This window comes from Vombatus ursinus, unplaced genomic scaffold (assembly GCF_900497805.2).
Source record: "Vombatus ursinus unplaced genomic scaffold, bare-nosed wombat genome assembly UNPS02014894.1, whole genome shotgun sequence".
NCBI classification, from domain to species: Eukaryota; Metazoa; Chordata; class Mammalia; order Diprotodontia; family Vombatidae; genus Vombatus; species Vombatus ursinus.
This window is the reverse complement of record NW_020954672.1, coordinates 233,643-249,832: the sequence shown is the minus strand read 5'-3', so window position 1 is coordinate 249,832 and position 16,190 is coordinate 233,643. Positions and strand designations below refer to the sequence as shown.

Below are 16,190 nucleotides of genomic sequence, written 5' to 3'. Positions count from 1 at the left end.
GGCTAAATCTTGAAAGTCTGATTAGTATTTGGACAAATGGTGAGAGGGGATTACAGAAAAAGAATAAGAGTACAAACAAGAGTAAGCCATTCCGAAGACGACCACTTTGGCTGTAACACAAGGAGCTCTGCCTATTAGAAGTACATTAGTTTCACTGGGCATGTGATATCCGTCTCCACACATCTTCACGTTAAGTATGCACATAACTCACGGGAGTGGCGCACGCGCAGTACAGGACGTTTGGTCTGGGCTCGAGGGGCACGGGGCGCATGCGTAGCTTGTCAGGTGGGGGAGGGGGAGAAAAGGAAGAGACGGTCGTTGCGACTGAGGGTGCAGCGTAGGGCAGTGTGTTTTCCCGCGCTTTCTCTTACTGGCGGGCTCAAGTAAAGTCTTAATTTTTTCTTTTTGGTGGTTCGAAGTTGCCATCAGTGCTGGAGCCCAAGTTCAAAACCCTCCCACCCTCAATCAAATCCCGCCCCCTCCCCGGGCCTCAGAATCCTGCTTGGTCCTGGAAATCGCTCCTCCCCCAGGTGGAAAATCTCAGGGAAGATTCCCTCCACCCCCCACCCCCACCCCCCATTTCCTGCATTCCTCGCCCCCGCCTCGAAGCCGCTGGCGGAGGCCTAGCGAGCTTTTTACCTCAGTCCCCCCACCCTCACCTGCTCCCACACGACTTATGGGCCTGGCGCCATGTAGGCTTTTCATAAAAACTAAATGAGATTCTAGTTCTAGAGCTGGAAGGAACCTCTGCGGCCTTTCAAGCCAACTCCGTCTTTTTACAGATGAAGAATCTGAGGTCAGTCACAGGATCACAGATTTGGAATTGGAAGGGACTTTAGAGGCCCAGCCCAACAGCCTTCTCCTCTCACCCCAGCCCCTCCCTCCCCACTGCTTACAGGTGAGGAAACTCTGACTTGCTCCGGGTCTTCCAGGTAGTGAGCATGAAAGGTGGATTTGATTGAACCCAGGTCTTCTGGCCCTACCACACTGCTATGTTTTATGAATTGAATTGAAAACTGAGCTGCCTACTTACAGTGACCCAGTCGGTAGGGCATGTCCCAGTAGCTCCCATGGGACTCTGCCAGATGGTGAGGTCCTTTGCATGGGAGGACATGCTTGTTGTCTGCAACTTAAAACCAAGCATGATTTTTGGCAAAATCTATCAATTTCTTAAAAAACAAGAAAACCAAAAAAACAAACCCATCTCATTTAAGTCAGTATGGTGTTGGCAGCTAGTAATGTGGATGGGGGTTGAGTATCTAGTCCTAACTTGGATTGCCATATAAAAACTAAGAGAATTAGGCTGTGACTAAGTAGTATCTAGCTTTAGGATAAATTACCAGCCATGTCAGTCAAAAACCAGCAACTCTACTTTCAATTTTGCTATTAAACATCAGTGTAGTCTCTGGGCCCAGTTTGTGTGTGTCCCCTGGATAAAATTATTTATTTCTCATGGCAGTATGATATAGGGGAAAGGGAAGGGAACAGGCATTTCTTAAGTGCTAGCTGTGTTCCAGGCACCGTGCAGAATAGCAACTTCAATCCTCATTATTGTCCTCATGTTAGATAGAGCTGGGGAAATTGAGGCAGTGGATAAATGATTTGTCTAGGGCCAAGTAAGTGTCTGAGGCAGGATTTGAACTCTGGTCTTCTTGACACTAGGCCCAGCTCTTTATTGTGCCACTCAACCACTCAAAAAAATAAAAAGAATAGTTTTGGATTTGTCAGAGTACCTGGGTTGGAATCCCACTTCTGCTACTTACTACTTGTGTGGCCCTGGGCAAATTACTTAACGTGTCTGGGTCTTAGTTTCCTCATTTAAAAAATTGGGGATTAATGAAAATTAGATAGTCCCTAAGGTTCCTTCAAGCTCTAAATCTATTTTTCTGTGATAAAATCATAGAACAACAGAAATGGAAGGGAGCTGAAATCTTCTAGTGCATATTTTATAGATGAAACTGAGACCAGGACTGTTAGACATTAAAAAACATATGGGTAATTAGTGGCAGCACTCAGTCTCTTATCTTTCATTTCAATGTGCTTTCCATTATAAGATTTTGCTGAGGGAGGTACTGTCTGTAAAGGAAAGTCAATTAATGTTGACTGCCCAAAATGTGGCAAGTGGGCTTGTTGTCTTATTCATTCTTCCATTTTCCTGACTTTAAAATTTAACTGCATATCTCATTTGATTCTTCCTTAGAATTCCCTTCAGCATTTTGGAGCCTAAGAGACTCATTGTTTACTGAAATATGTCCATATGTGAAGACATGTTGCTCTGTAATTATCGAAAGTGTCGCATCAGGCTTTCTGGCTATGCATGGGTAACTGCTTGCTCACATATCTTCTGTGATCAGCATGGCAGTGGTGAGTTCAGTCGGTCTCCAGCTGTCTGCCCTGCCTGCAATAGCACCCTTTCTGGTAAGCTAGACATTGTTCGTACCGAGCTCAGTCCCACAGAGGAATACAAAGCCATGGTGTTGGCAGGGTTGAGACCAGAAATTGTTTTGGATATTAGCTCCCGAGCACTGGCCTTCTGGACATATCAGGTAAATTGTGGCTGTTACTCCACTTTTATAGAGATTATACCTTGAACTATCTGTGGGCACTTTGCTGTTTGCTAATGTATGTGTTTCTTCTTATTTGGTTATGTATGTGTTTCTTCTTATTTGCTTAAATCATAAACTTTTTGAGGACTCTAATTTTTTATTTTGAAATGCTACTATAGATTTTTGAACATGTCATTAGGTACTATATATGTATTTGGATTAAAACTATCCTGAAGTTGCGTTTATGATGATGTTTGCACATTTCATAACAGTATGAAATAACATCACTATCATATACTGGTATAATGTAATTGAAAAGGAATAATGTATTACTTATTTTCTTAGTAAGGGTTAATGAAATCTGGTAAAAATGTAATAATAAATATGAAATATAAAAGAGTCAGGTATTTACCCTGTGATTTTAAAAATTAGAATAATGGTAGGACAAAGATTCTTCAACGATAAAAGAGGATCAATAAGAAAAAATGGCCTAATTACATTATTTAGCAGTTATAATAAAGCTCCTTGGATCTGTGATTCCACATTGTTGAATTGTGAAATGTAAGCAAATTAAGTTAATCTTGATTGAAGAACTGTGATCAGAAATCATGATAGATCCTGTAAGTTAGGTAACAGTGTAACTGCATTTTTACAAAAGGAATGCTAAGGCACACAAAAAGACAGTAACATGACCATTACTACTTCTCATGTCAAGCAGTTCCTACTTTAGATGCAGCAGTTTTCTGGAACTGCATCTTAAAGCAGATCACTATAGGACAAAGTCTCAACTGTAGAGGTGGTCTCCCTGATTGTGTATATCTAGCACTGGATATTGGTGGAAAATTGATAATAGCAGCAAGTTTATTGTAGATATAAGTACTAGGCAGCATTAAATAAATGGAACAGTGACAAGAGCAGGACAACTAGGTGGCACAGTGGATAGAGTACTGGGCCTTGAGTCAGGAAGACTCGTCTTTGTGAGTTCCATTCTGCCCTCAGATATTTACTGTGTGAACCTGGGCAAGTCACTTAATCCTGTTTGCCTCAGTTTCCTCATCTGTCAAATGAGCTGGAGAAGGAAATGGCAAACCATTTCATTATCTTTTTTCAAGAAAACCACAAGTGGGGCCACAAAGAGTGGGACATGATTGAACATCAACAACAACCACAAAAAGGAGAGAATGCCTTTGAGTGGTGCTGAAATATTTAAGAGTTATCCAAGTACAAACCTGGTTTCTATGAACTTGCCACAGAAAAGGAAAGCTTAATTATTCCGAGATAGTAGAATGAGTAGTCTCTAAGTCTCGCTCTTCTACACTAGCTCAAAGCAAAAACAAAACTACTACTAAATACAGTAAAGGAATAACAACAGTTAAAACAGAGGAAAAGAAAGAAACCCTTATAGAGAGAACCTAGGAGGAAAATTAACAGCAAAAAGAGAAGAAATAAGTAAGCAAAAAATGAATAAATACTATGTAGTAAAAGAAGGCAAGGAGAAATTTCCAGAAGGATAGAGCAACAGTTTCACCTCTAGAAGAGTTAATGGACAGAGTAAAGGAAACTTCAGAGCAGTTTAGAATCACAATAAGAGATACAAAGGAAGAGCTGGCATCTCTGTATAAGACAGGAAATAGGACCACTAATCAAAGAATTGGAAAAGATGAACATAATAAATCACAAAGTAGAAAAGACAATGGAAAATCTCAATAAATCAGTGGATTTTTTGATTTAATTCAATTCAATAAACATTTATTCAATGCCTACTATGTGCTTGGCACTGTGCTAAGCACTAGGGAATATAATAAGAGGCAAAGAGGAATAATAAGAATAATAATAATAATAAGAGGAATAAGAGGCAAAAAAGAGTCCCTACTATCATCCATTTACCATGGAATCTAATGGAAGAGACAACATGTAAGCAGATATATACAAAGCTAGCTATACATAGGATAAAAAGGAAATAATTAACAGAGGGAAAGTATTGGAATAAAGAGAAATTAGGGAGGGCTTCCTGTAAAAGGTATGATTTTAGTTGAGATTTAAAGGAAGCTAGAGAGGTCCGCAGTCAGTGGAGAGGAAGAAGAGTGTTCCTGGCATAGGGGATAGTCAGAGAAAATACCTGGAGCTGAGAGATGGAGTAGCTTATTTGTGGAACAGTCAGGAGGCCAGTGCCACTGGATAGAAGAGTACACCTTGTGGAGTGAGGTGTAAGAAGATTAGAAAGGTAGGAGAAGGCTAGGTTATGAAGGGCTTTGAAAGCCCAACAGAGCATTTTGTTATTTGCTCTGAAGGCAATAGCAAGCCACTGGAATTTATTAAGTAGGGTGATGACATGATCAGACTTGCATTTTAGGAAAATCATTTTTGTGGCTGAATGGAGAATGGACTGGAATGGGGAGAGACTTGAGGCAGGCAAACCCAATAGTAGGAGTAGAATGATTCAAGAAGAACAGACAAAAAAAAAAGGCCGAGGTAGAAGAACAAATATCAGAGCAAAATTAAAAAATGCAAGGATGGGGAGATAAGATTTCTTTAAAAAACAAAAAAGAGCAGCTAGGTGGCACAGTGGATAGAACACAGACCCTGGAGTCCGGAGGACCTGAGTTCAAATCCAGCTTCAGACACTAGCTATGTAACCCTGGGCAAGTCATCTCCCCCTGCCCCACCCAAAAAAAGCTGGAAATAGAGATGAAATCTTAGAATTATTGCTCTCACAGAAAAATACAGTTTGAATACCATAAGGAATGAATCTGTGATTTCATTTGTTAAAGGGAAATCCTAGGTGAGGAAATTCATTTTACTAATAAAGGTTGGCACCTTTTTATAGTGTTTATGAACAATGAGAAGTTAAGTGACTTGCCCAGGGTTACTTTATGTGACCTTATTGGGGCTTAGAACCACATCCTTTTGGCTTAGATGAAGGGGTGGGAAACCTTTGGTCTCGAGGCCACATGGCCCTCTAGGTCCTCGAGTGTAGCCTTTTGATGGAATCCAAACTTCACAGAAGAGAGGCTTGTTCTCCATGAGCTATAGCATACTGCTACTCACCTAAATACCATCTCCCAATAAATTATTGCTATTTACTCAAAATAGTGGAAACGGAGGACAAAGTGTAAATCTACAGGGTTCTTTTCTGTCAACATCCTTTTGAAATCAAAGTTCGCCTCAGCCAGGGAAGTAGTTGTCAAGTTGTGGAGCTTTATATGTAAGGAGAGAGTCTTATAAGCAGCTAGGAGGAAACAGTTTACACACAGACACACACACACACACACAGACACAGACACACACACACACACACACACAGAATTATGTAACTTCAGTAAGGACAAGGAATGAAGGAAAAGAATAGCATGAAATATGCTAAAAAGCTAGAAAGCTTGGCTTTCAATCAATGCCTATCCTGTAAAACTGAGCATACTTTATCTTGGAAAAATATAATTATTGAATGAGATTAAAAAATTTAAATATTTGATGATGAGAAATATAGAAATAAGAATGGTCTTTGCCTTGGTAGCTTTGAATATTTTCTTGATTGCCTTTTTTTAGTTATGAGGCCCATGTTTTTTCCTAATCATTTAGTATCTTCCTTTTTGTCAGATATCTTGAGAATCTATACTTCAACATCCTGAAAATTCTGTTGCTTCCAGCTTAGACCTCCTTTGTATATACTTTTGACCAGTTCCTTTTCCGATCTTGGTTTTCTTTAGGGCCATTTCTATTTCTTCATAAAATCCTTTGGGGACTGAAATGTTAGTGTACAAAATGTGGAGGTCCAACTGTCATTTATGGAGAAGGTGGTTTGTTGTGGAAATATTAACATATCTTTTCGATTTGTTTGTGTTCATCCTTCTAATTTGATCTGTTAGTGTTTTAGAAGATGATTTGGTTTAATTGGTTTTTATTCCAAGCTTTCTATAAACTAAAGTTTCCCACTATTGTTTCTTATTGTTTTATAAGATGGTATTGCTCATAATTTTTTCCTGTCTTCTTGAGATTTTTTTTTTCTGCAAGATTTTACAAACAAGTTTTTACTCTAAACTAAGTGTTATCCTTTACTGATATAGCTCTCTGCTTGGCAAGGAAATCAAATTTTTCATCTCTAAAATGAAGGGATTGGTCTAGTTGTGCTTTGAGGCCTCTTCTAGTGATAGATCTAGATAGATCACTAGCATGAGCTGATGAACTGCTTTAGGAAATTGTTAGTCTATTTAGATATCTCTTTATATATTCCCACTTTTCAGCTTCAACAGTTTTTTTTAAACGAAACATTTTAGAATTACCTCAATTGCATACCATATTGTCTTATTTTCATTCTTCTAATTTGACATTGATTTTGATGTTTGTTCTAACATGTCAGTGGTCTGATTATATACATAGGCAGCTGATTTGGAAATTACTCCTGCATATGTTAACTAGTCATTTCCTGTTAGAATATAGTCACTTTCATTGTTTATGGTGATTTAATTAGGTGTTTTTACTATGTCCAGAAGTTAATAATTTTCTTCTTGAAGAAAATATTCACCAATATATAGGCACAATATAATATGTATAATATGTAATATCTATGCTTTTGGGCTTTTGTGTTTCTTACTTTTGACCATATTCTTCTCCATCTTCTCCATGCCCCACTTTTCCATTAAGGTTATTATGTATGAAAGACTATGTTCATTTAGTTTGGAAGGTCTTAATAAGTCTGTTTGAGAATTTATCTCCCTTCTTGTTCTGTGCAATAGATTTTGGTGCATAAACTATTATCTTCCCGATGGTCTTTTTGCTTATGCTTATGAATACTGCAAGACAAAATGACCAAGTGTCCTATGAAATGTTTCTTCTTGCCTTTGCATAGATAACATAAACTCTGTCAGTTCCTTCATTGGCTTCTCCAAGGAGAACTTGTTGAACTATCTTTCCATTTAGCTGCAATTTACTTTTGTCTTCAGATTTCATTTATGGTAAAAATGTCATTGCTGATGTATTCACTTCTTTTAGTACTCAGCCCATTCATTGGTTTCTGCACAAAGATCTCAAAACTCCACTAATAGTGAAGCTAATATTTTAGATAGTCTAAAAACTCTGTGATTCTTAGCAATATTGACCCTCTTTTCTGCATCATTCACTGCAGAAGAAGGGTAAGGGGCCATATAGGACTGAGGGCTATTTTGTTTTTTTCTTTATTTCATGTGTTGCCATGGCCAAAGAATTCATCATTAAGCAACTAGCCTACTCATTGATGATGAATATCTCCATACTTAGCTAATTTGATTCACAAAAAAGCAAGTATAATCTTTTGCTGATGTCATATTCATGTTTTATACCCTTTGACTTAATATATTCAAAATGAATAAATGAACTAAATATAAAAAGTCACTATTAAAAGGTGAGAAGAGAATGGAAGGTGATATCTCTCATAACTGAGGCTTGGAGATGAATTTGTAGCCAACCAAAACATAGAAAATTATACAAAAGACTAAATAAATTATTTTTCTATAAAAATAAAAAGCTTTTGTACAAATAAATGAATTCATTAGTGATAAGAAAATATAAGGACTAGGAAAAGATCTTTATATAAATATCTGTGATAAAAGTCTTACATGTAGAATTGGCACATATAAGATTAAATATCATTTCCCAATAAGTAAGTGATTAATGAATATGAACAAAGAAGGAAAACAAACAAAAAATAATCCTATTTAAAATGCTCAGGATTGTTATTAATGAGAGAAATGCAAATTGAATCAGTTCTGAAGTATTACTCCATATATTAGATTGGCAAGGATAGCAAAATTCGTTGTTACTGGAGCTACAAAAATAATTGCACTAATTCATTGCTGGTAGAACTGTGAATTGACCTGACCATTTCCAAAAAGATTATGGAATCATGCAAGAAAAGTTAGAAAATTGTCATGCCCTTTAACCCTGAGATCCTATTATTGAGTTTATACCCCAACAAGGTTATTGACAAGAAAAGATTTATCTGTATGAAGTATTCCTAATAATTCAATTTTTACTACTAAAAAATTAGTAATAAATTCCATATCTAGGAATTGAAGACTGTCTGAACAAATTGAGGCATTTGAATTTAATGGACTAATCCTGTACGATAAGAGATGATGACTATAAAGAGTTCATAGAAGTAGAGAAAGATTAGTATGAAGTGATACAGAATGAAAAAAGCAGAACCAAAAGAACAATACACACAATTCCTATAACAAGTAAATAAAGACAACTTTGAATGGCAACATAACTCAGATGGAAAACACTGGAGAACATTGATACTAACTCATTGATACTATCAATTGCTATTACCTTTTTGGTTGTTTTACTTAACTTTTTTCAGGGATTGCACGTTGAGGGGGATTCAACTGGAAGCAACTAGAAGTATTCTAGGGGTTTGCATTGAAATACATTATCAATGAAAAAAATTTCAAAGAAAAATAGGACCATCTGCTTTTTCAAAAAGCAACAACTAGGGAAAAATATGACATTGGCCAAGGTTAGACTTATTGAAAGAATAAACCATGCCTTAACTTAGTTCTGGAAGTTAAAAGTTATTATCTTGATATCTTTCTTTCCTTTGTGCATTCATTTATTTCTCTGTCACTTCTGCAAACTTTTATAACATACTAAAGATGGTAAAATTTTCATTCTTTACTTTAATATTTTTCCTTTTATCATTCTGAATAGGTCCATCAAGAGCGTCTTTATCAAGAATATAATTTCAGCAAGGCTGAGGGCCATCTGAAACAGATGGAGAAAGTATATACTCAGCAGATCCAGAGTAAGAATGTGGAGTTGACTTCTATGAAAGGGGAAGTCACCTCTATGAAGAAAGTGTTGGAGGAGTACAAGAAAAAGTTCAGTGACATCTCTGAGAAACTCATGGAGCGCAATCGCCAATATCAGAAACTTCAGAGTCTCTATGATAGCCTTAGATTACGAAACATTGCCTTTGCTAACCAGGAAGGGGTTCTGGAGCCATCCATGATCTCTCAGCCAGCTGCTTTTGGTTTCCCAACAGGTAAGGACAGGGTGAGATCATAAGCAATGCTTATCCTTTAAGCCAGAAGTTATATAAGATGGACAAGTAGGTCATTTTACTGTCTTCATGATAAAACAGCCAATGTAATTGACACTATAATTGTACTTTCCTCTTTCTAGGAATTTTACCAATAGAACTAGAAGTAGAACTCAGGTCTCTTCTTGTATTTTACTCATAATATATTAGTCTTGAAGTGGTACTGTCTGATAGATCTTTGCTATAGTATACATGCACATATATATATACATATATATGTATGCATGTATGTATGTTTGTATGGAGAGAGAGAGGGAGAGAGAGAGGCTAGAGAGGCTAGGTTATAAGAATTCATTTCTGTTGCTGGTCAGATTTCTTTTGAGTAGTGGGTAGTGTTTGGTTCATGAATATTAAGAAACCTTTCATATTTTACTTAAATATAGCTTTCTCTGAAGTAGGCAGTATAATTTATTGAACAGCTCCAGCTAGCTGTGTGGCAACAATTGCATTACATACTTAAGGAAAAGTACTATGTATATTGATAATATGTATATGTAGACTATGTATATATGTATGTAAAAGTATATGTATATCTGGCCTCACTTTCCCAGATTAAGTCTGGCTACATTTCCTCTATTAGGGTTGTAAGGGTTAGGATGGCCTCTTCTCTAATACTCAACTCAAGCCCCACACTATTAGCCACCAATGACTAGTGCCCTATTTCCATTTAACCAATCAACATCAATTAGCTTTTACAAAGGGCTATTTACTTCAAAGATGTGGCAAGAACAGAAGTATATACAATTTCCCTCAACACCCTGAGGGGCATACTTTCCTTTTGGTCCCACTGAGTTCATATCCAAGTGTGATATCACTGCTTGCTGAGAGTTCCTCTCAACTACTGCTGGACCGGGTTCCAAAGATTACTCTTTACTTCTCAGGACATCAGTGCTGGGACGGCTGAAAAACTTAGTATAGATTTTGACTCCTGGATCTTGGGTAGCTTGATCTCCTGATCTTTCAGAATTCACAAGGTATAGCCTCCAACAAGTGATCAAGCATTGAGGCAAAGAACTAAGACCCATATTCATGGCACCATATGTCAGTCTTAGATGGGGAGGGCCCAAAGCCTCTCACCTTATAGTGTTGTTATCTTTCACTGGAGCACTGACAGCTGGAAGAAGCCAGCTGAAGAGAGGTTAGATCAAGAGAGGAAGGACTTGTCCAATGCCTTTTGAATGCCTCCCCAGTTCTGTATCTACAGCCACAGTCAATCAAGAGGCTTCTCTATGTGGTTAATGGCAGGAACCAGTTACAGAATGTCTTCTTATTCTTTAAAGTTTCTTCCAAGGCATTTCTATTACACATCGTCACAAGTCTCCCAGAAGAAATGTCTCCAGCCTCTTCCTTGTGGGAAATTGCAGCAGTGGTACTCTGTGTATATTTTTGAGGACCGGGCTTAGTGACCAGTCTCCTATATACGTACAATTAGCCTAATATTTTACAGTACTTCAATGGATCTGAATTCTTATGAGTGTGGTTATTTCCTTCAGTGGTGCAGATCTCCATTCATACCTTCTCATCTTTGTCTGTGTCCTCTTTTAAATCCTCCAAATGGGGTTTACCTAATGTCTTTAAGGCTTTCCCTCTAGGTGTCCTGATATCACTTGAGAACCACTCTAGTATATGGAATGTGAATTGTCATTTCATTTTTTGGGGGAAGCTGTTAAATCTATGATATTTTTTTCTGTTTTCTTTTCCTCTTTCAGATGTCTTGAGAATCCTTGCTTTAATTGTATTACTTCTAGCATGGCCCACTTCTGAGAATATTTGGGTTTGGCCTATCTGATCTTCATTTTCTCATTTTTGTTTTCTTTAATGTCATTTTTAATTCCTTATAAAATACATTGGCAGTTGTGGTGTTTAGAGTACAGATGATTCTTGCTTTACTAGGATGTTGTTCCCAGACCTCTGTGTAAAGCAATTTTTACATAATGCGAACAAGGCAAATTTAGGGTTAGAATTGGAGCCAGAGGGTTAGGATTAAGGTTACAGTTAGAGTCAGAGATGGCGTCAGTGTCGGATTTAGGGTTAGGGTTAGAATTTGTCCCTACTCACCCACTTCATTTAGCCTATATAACAAAGGTACACGTAAAATAATACTTTCATACAAGTCATAAAATGTACTCAAATGCAGACATATTAAATGTCGTACCATGATAATAAGTAGAATTATGAAATAAAAGGTAAAGTTAATTAATAAATATATACAGTACTGTCCAGTAAAGTTAACGTAGGTGTGCAATATATTACTCCTTCCCCACCCACTGTATCTATCCTTTATCACTGGTGGTTGGCTGAAATTTCATTTAGAATTCTTTATGTAAAGTCAAATTTGTGTAATGTGAATTTACATAAAGCAAGAATTGTCTATACAAATATGATGGCTTTACTAACATTAATGGAGAGAAGAGTTTGTTGTAGAAATCTTGACAGAGCTTCTCCATTTTATACCTGTTTGTTGTTTCTCCTGGTTTCATTTTTAAATACTCTTAGGATAATATGGTTTAATTAGTTCTCATGCTGAGTTTTCTATCACTTCTTCCCACTGGTTTATAAGGTCAGACTGCTTATAATCTTCTGCCATCCTCTTTCATAAGAGTTTAAATGATTTTATAGTTAAAATGGAGTTGTCTTTTGCTGCTCTCTTTCTCTATTTAGCAAGGAGATCAAATTTTTGTTAGTTGAGTTGGTTTCTAGTTTCATTTGGCTGTTCCTCAGAGGCAATTTCTTTACATTGGTTAAACTTTCATAAGATATGGTGGCAGTCATTTTGGTGTAATATTTCCCATTTTTCAGTGTCAGTAGCTTTAAAAAGTTGTATAGATTGAAATGATTCTAGTTTTATGCCTTCTTTTCTTCCCATTTTTATTCTTGATTTTCATTTTGGTTTTTGTTCTAGTAAGTCAATGGTCTAACTGTACATAGGCAGCTAGTACAGAAATGATTCTTACATTGGCAACAAGTTGTTATCCTCTCTTTTTAGATATAGTGAATGTCATTGTGTTTTGGTAATGTTATTTGGTACTTACCATGTCTAGCCCCTTCAAACTCTGCTCTTGAATAAAATATGTCTAGGCATGAGGTTTCTGTGTAGTTTACAAACTGTTAGTTTCTTTTGTTTCTGAAATTAGAACCATATTTTCCATTGTATTTTTCTCTATCTTTCCCATGCTCATCTTTGCACTGAAGTCACTAAATATTAACATGATTTAATTTAGAAGATTTTTCAGGTTCTTTGTAGAATTTCTTTATCTGTTCACTCTCTACAACAGTTGTTAGGGTATAAGCTACGATTATCTTCATGGTAATTTTTTTTTACTTATGCTTGTCATGAGCACTGCAAGAGAAAATAGACTACATGAATGTTACATGTTACATGAAAATGTTGCATGAAATATCTCACATTACCTTTTTATATATGGTAAAGTCAATTCTACTAATTTCCTTCTTTTCCTCTCCAAAGGTGTATGCCATCCTTCCATTTAGCTTCAATTTCTTTTCTTTTTTTTTTTTTGCAAGGCAATTGGGGTTAAGTGACTTGTCTAGGGTCACACAGCTAGTGAGTATCATGTGTCTGAGATCAAATTTGAACTCAGGTCCTCCTGACTCCAGAACTGGTGCTCTATCCACTATGCCATCTAGCTGCCCCTACCTTCAATTTCTTTTTGTCTTTTGGTTTTACTTATAATGAGAATGTCAATGTTGCTGTGACAATAGAATGTATCATTGGACACTGGACAAATATTTCACATTTAGAGTGACAAAAGTTAATATTTAACTTGTACAGGCTAAAACTTGTAAGCTAAAACTATTGCAAACCTTTTTATCCTTCCTCAAACCTCCCATGACCACCCTTCTTTCCATGCTTTCAGCTGAGTACCTTGCCTCATACTTCACCAAAAATTTGAATCCATTTGCTTAGAGCTTCCTCTTCTCTCTTCCTTCTTTTCACACATCACTTTGATGCCTTATAATACTATATCCTTCACCCTTGTGTCACTTAAAGAAGTGACTTCATTTTTTCTGAAAGGAGTACATGGTAGAAATAACATTATATCAGATATTTAAAACAAAACAAACACTTGTATAGGATGGCTTGTGAGCAGTATATTTCAGCTCAGTCTCCTTAGTCATCTACAGAGAATTGTACATTGAGGGTTGATGCTCAGAATATTACTAAGCACCATAAAAACCTGAATCATCTAAGAAGAATGAGTTATTTGATTTTTAAAATATATTAAATACTTACTATCAAGGGGAAAAAAGGTGAATGTTGTAAGGGTTCTCTTTTAACTCTGTAATTCTGTGATAATCATAAGCACATTCTAGTTCTACCACAAATCCATGTCTTTACTTTTCCAGACTACTTTTGATATGGAATCAGAGGCTAGCTATGAGTGAATAATTGAACAGAAATGTGTGTCAGGCACATTGGAGGTAATTACAGACTTTCTGTTATCACTCTCAGGATTATATTTTTCTTCTCAGAGGATTGAGTTTCAGTCAACAGTGCCCATTATCTGTATAAATAGATCTTCAAGAAAATAGGTATCTAAATTCTGTTCTTTCTTTTTCTCCAGGGAATACTTCCAAGTTTCCTGTGGATATGACACCAGTTCGGAACTGGGGCAGTGGAGATGGAGACTTCCAGTTCAGACCATTTTTTGTGGGCTCTCCCACAGCAGCTGAACCTAGCAATAACTTTTTCAGTTTTGCTTCTCCCAGCCATGAAGCAGTGCCACAGCCAGGTGGTAGCAGAACCTTTAAAGTGAAAAGAATGTAGCCCATCTTGGAAACAGAGGGCAAAGTGAGAAAGAGGGGAATTTATCATTTATCATAACTATGCCTGCCTACTGTGCCTCATTTTTTCAAAGTTGAATTCACTAAGAATCTAGTTTGCTTTCTTGCTCTTCTCTGATGGTTTCTAACAGTAAATGGATCCTAGTTAGGGTGAAGCCATTCTTGTGGCAAGTATTGTTGCTCATTTGTGAGGTTATCAGTTTCCTTGTGCTATTAGTTCTACAGAGTTTGCTGCTTGCTGTGAGAAACTTATGAGGAAGAAAGTTGGCTTTGGATTCTTTTCTTTTGCCAATGTTATTTTGAATAATGAATGCACTGTTTTATTAAACTCAGTTTGTGAACTGTTGCATATTTGTGATCAGTAGTATTCAGACAAATGTGGTGATGTGTTGGCATTTAGAACAACATTTAGCTTATTGTAACTATCTGGCTTGTATGGCCACATATTGTTATATCCATAAAGTCTTAAACATGGGAATATCTGTGTTTAGATATGTGATCATTGTGACTTCTTTAAATGTGTATATATAGTTATCTGAGTATGTAGATTCTGGTATTTATGTGTGTGCATTTTATTTTACACTTGCATCTTTGTTATCATATTTATGTATATATTTAACTTGAGAAATACATATGAATCTATGATTAGATGCTTTTGATATATTTCTGTATTTATGTGTATCTCTTGATATGTTTATATTTGTGTGTCACTGTGTCAGCATGTATTAGAAGTGTATTCATTTGGGAATATGTAAGTGAACATCTTATTGCATTGGCATTTGTCAAGTCTGTATTTCAATTTAAAACTAGTCAGACTGATAACGATTATTATTTCTTTAAGTTGGCTCTTAAGTATCCATTTCAATATGAAACATGAAAATATTTTTACCTTATCATTTATTGTCTCAGTTTGCTTTATCAGAGACATACACATACATACACACATATATATGTGTATATGTGTACATATATACTGTAGAAAGTTTGCCTAACCTTATATACAAATTTATATAAATCATATATTATAATAGCACCTCCCTTATAGGGCTGTTGTGAACATCAATATGTACACACAAATATATATAATTCATACATACAGTGCTTTATATAAATGCTAGCTATAATCAACATATAATTCATTTTACAGATGACATTAAAATGCCTTTTGAAGAATAGTTTCCTGTATGCTCTTGTCAGAGACTGAACATTTTTAACTCTTTCCACAACAAGTAAAAATTAAATAGTTATCTGTTTAAAGGACAGACTGTGATTTTGGAGCTTTAGGAAGATATCTAGTATATGTTGAAAAAGCACTGGTTAAGGAATTAGGACATGTAGGTTCTCATTTAGTTTTGTGACTTTGGGATGCTCTGTGCTTTAATTTCCTTATCTGTAAAATAAGTGGATTAAACTAACTGGCTTCTAGTTGTTTTCCTCTCTAATTTTATGATTTTTTTTTTTGTAGATTAGGAAAAAGAATAGTGAAATTTTTCTTGGTGTTTTAGTAATACAAATAAAAGAATAACTGACATTATATAGTGTTTTGAGGTCAGCAAAGCCTCATTTGTACCTAACAACAACCCTGGCTTTATCAATCAAAAAACATTTAAGTGCCTACTATGTGCCAGGCACTGCTAAGTGCTCCCTAAATGCCAGATCCGAATGTACTTGATGTAAAAATAGCATAATGAAATGTTGATGTACATAAAATAAATCTGGGATGTTTTTATTTGATGGTGGGGCAGAGAGGGTGTAAATGAACATCT

The 16,190-nt window shown here is 36.2% G+C and overlaps 1 protein-coding gene across 2 annotated transcripts; it reads left to right on the top strand.

Moving 5' to 3' along the window:
* The first annotated feature begins 623 nt into the window (after positions 1 to 623).
* CCNB1IP1 (cyclin B1 interacting protein 1) lies at positions 624 to 14,972 on the top strand. 2 transcript variants are annotated; one of them, XM_027843164.1, is made up of 4 exons: positions 624 to 796; positions 2,201 to 2,546; positions 9,231 to 9,564; positions 14,205 to 14,972. In XM_027843164.1, exons 2-4 carry the CDS (start codon positions 2,250 to 2,252, stop codon positions 14,405 to 14,407), a joined length of 834 nt encoding a protein of 277 aa, XP_027698965.1. In that variant the 5' UTR covers positions 624 to 796; positions 2,201 to 2,249; the 3' UTR covers positions 14,408 to 14,972. The 2 variants fall into 2 exon arrangements, with proteins under 2 accessions (XP_027698965.1, XP_027698964.1); XM_027843163.1 differs by having other exon boundaries at positions 624 to 898.
* The last annotated feature ends 1,218 nt before the right edge of the window (positions 14,973 to 16,190 follow it).

Coding starts and splice junctions, on each gene's coding strand:
- CCNB1IP1 (XM_027843164.1), top strand. CDS start 2,250: ATGTCCATATGTGAAGACATGTTGCTCTGTAATTATCGAAAGTGTCGC. Junction 2,547..9,230: donor TGGCCTTCTGGACATATCAG/GTAAATTGTGGC, acceptor CATTCTGAATAG/GTCCATCAAGAGCGTCTTTA. Junction 9,565..14,204: donor TGCTTTTGGTTTCCCAACAG/GTAAGGACAGGG, acceptor CTTTTTCTCCAG/GGAATACTTCCAAGTTTCCT.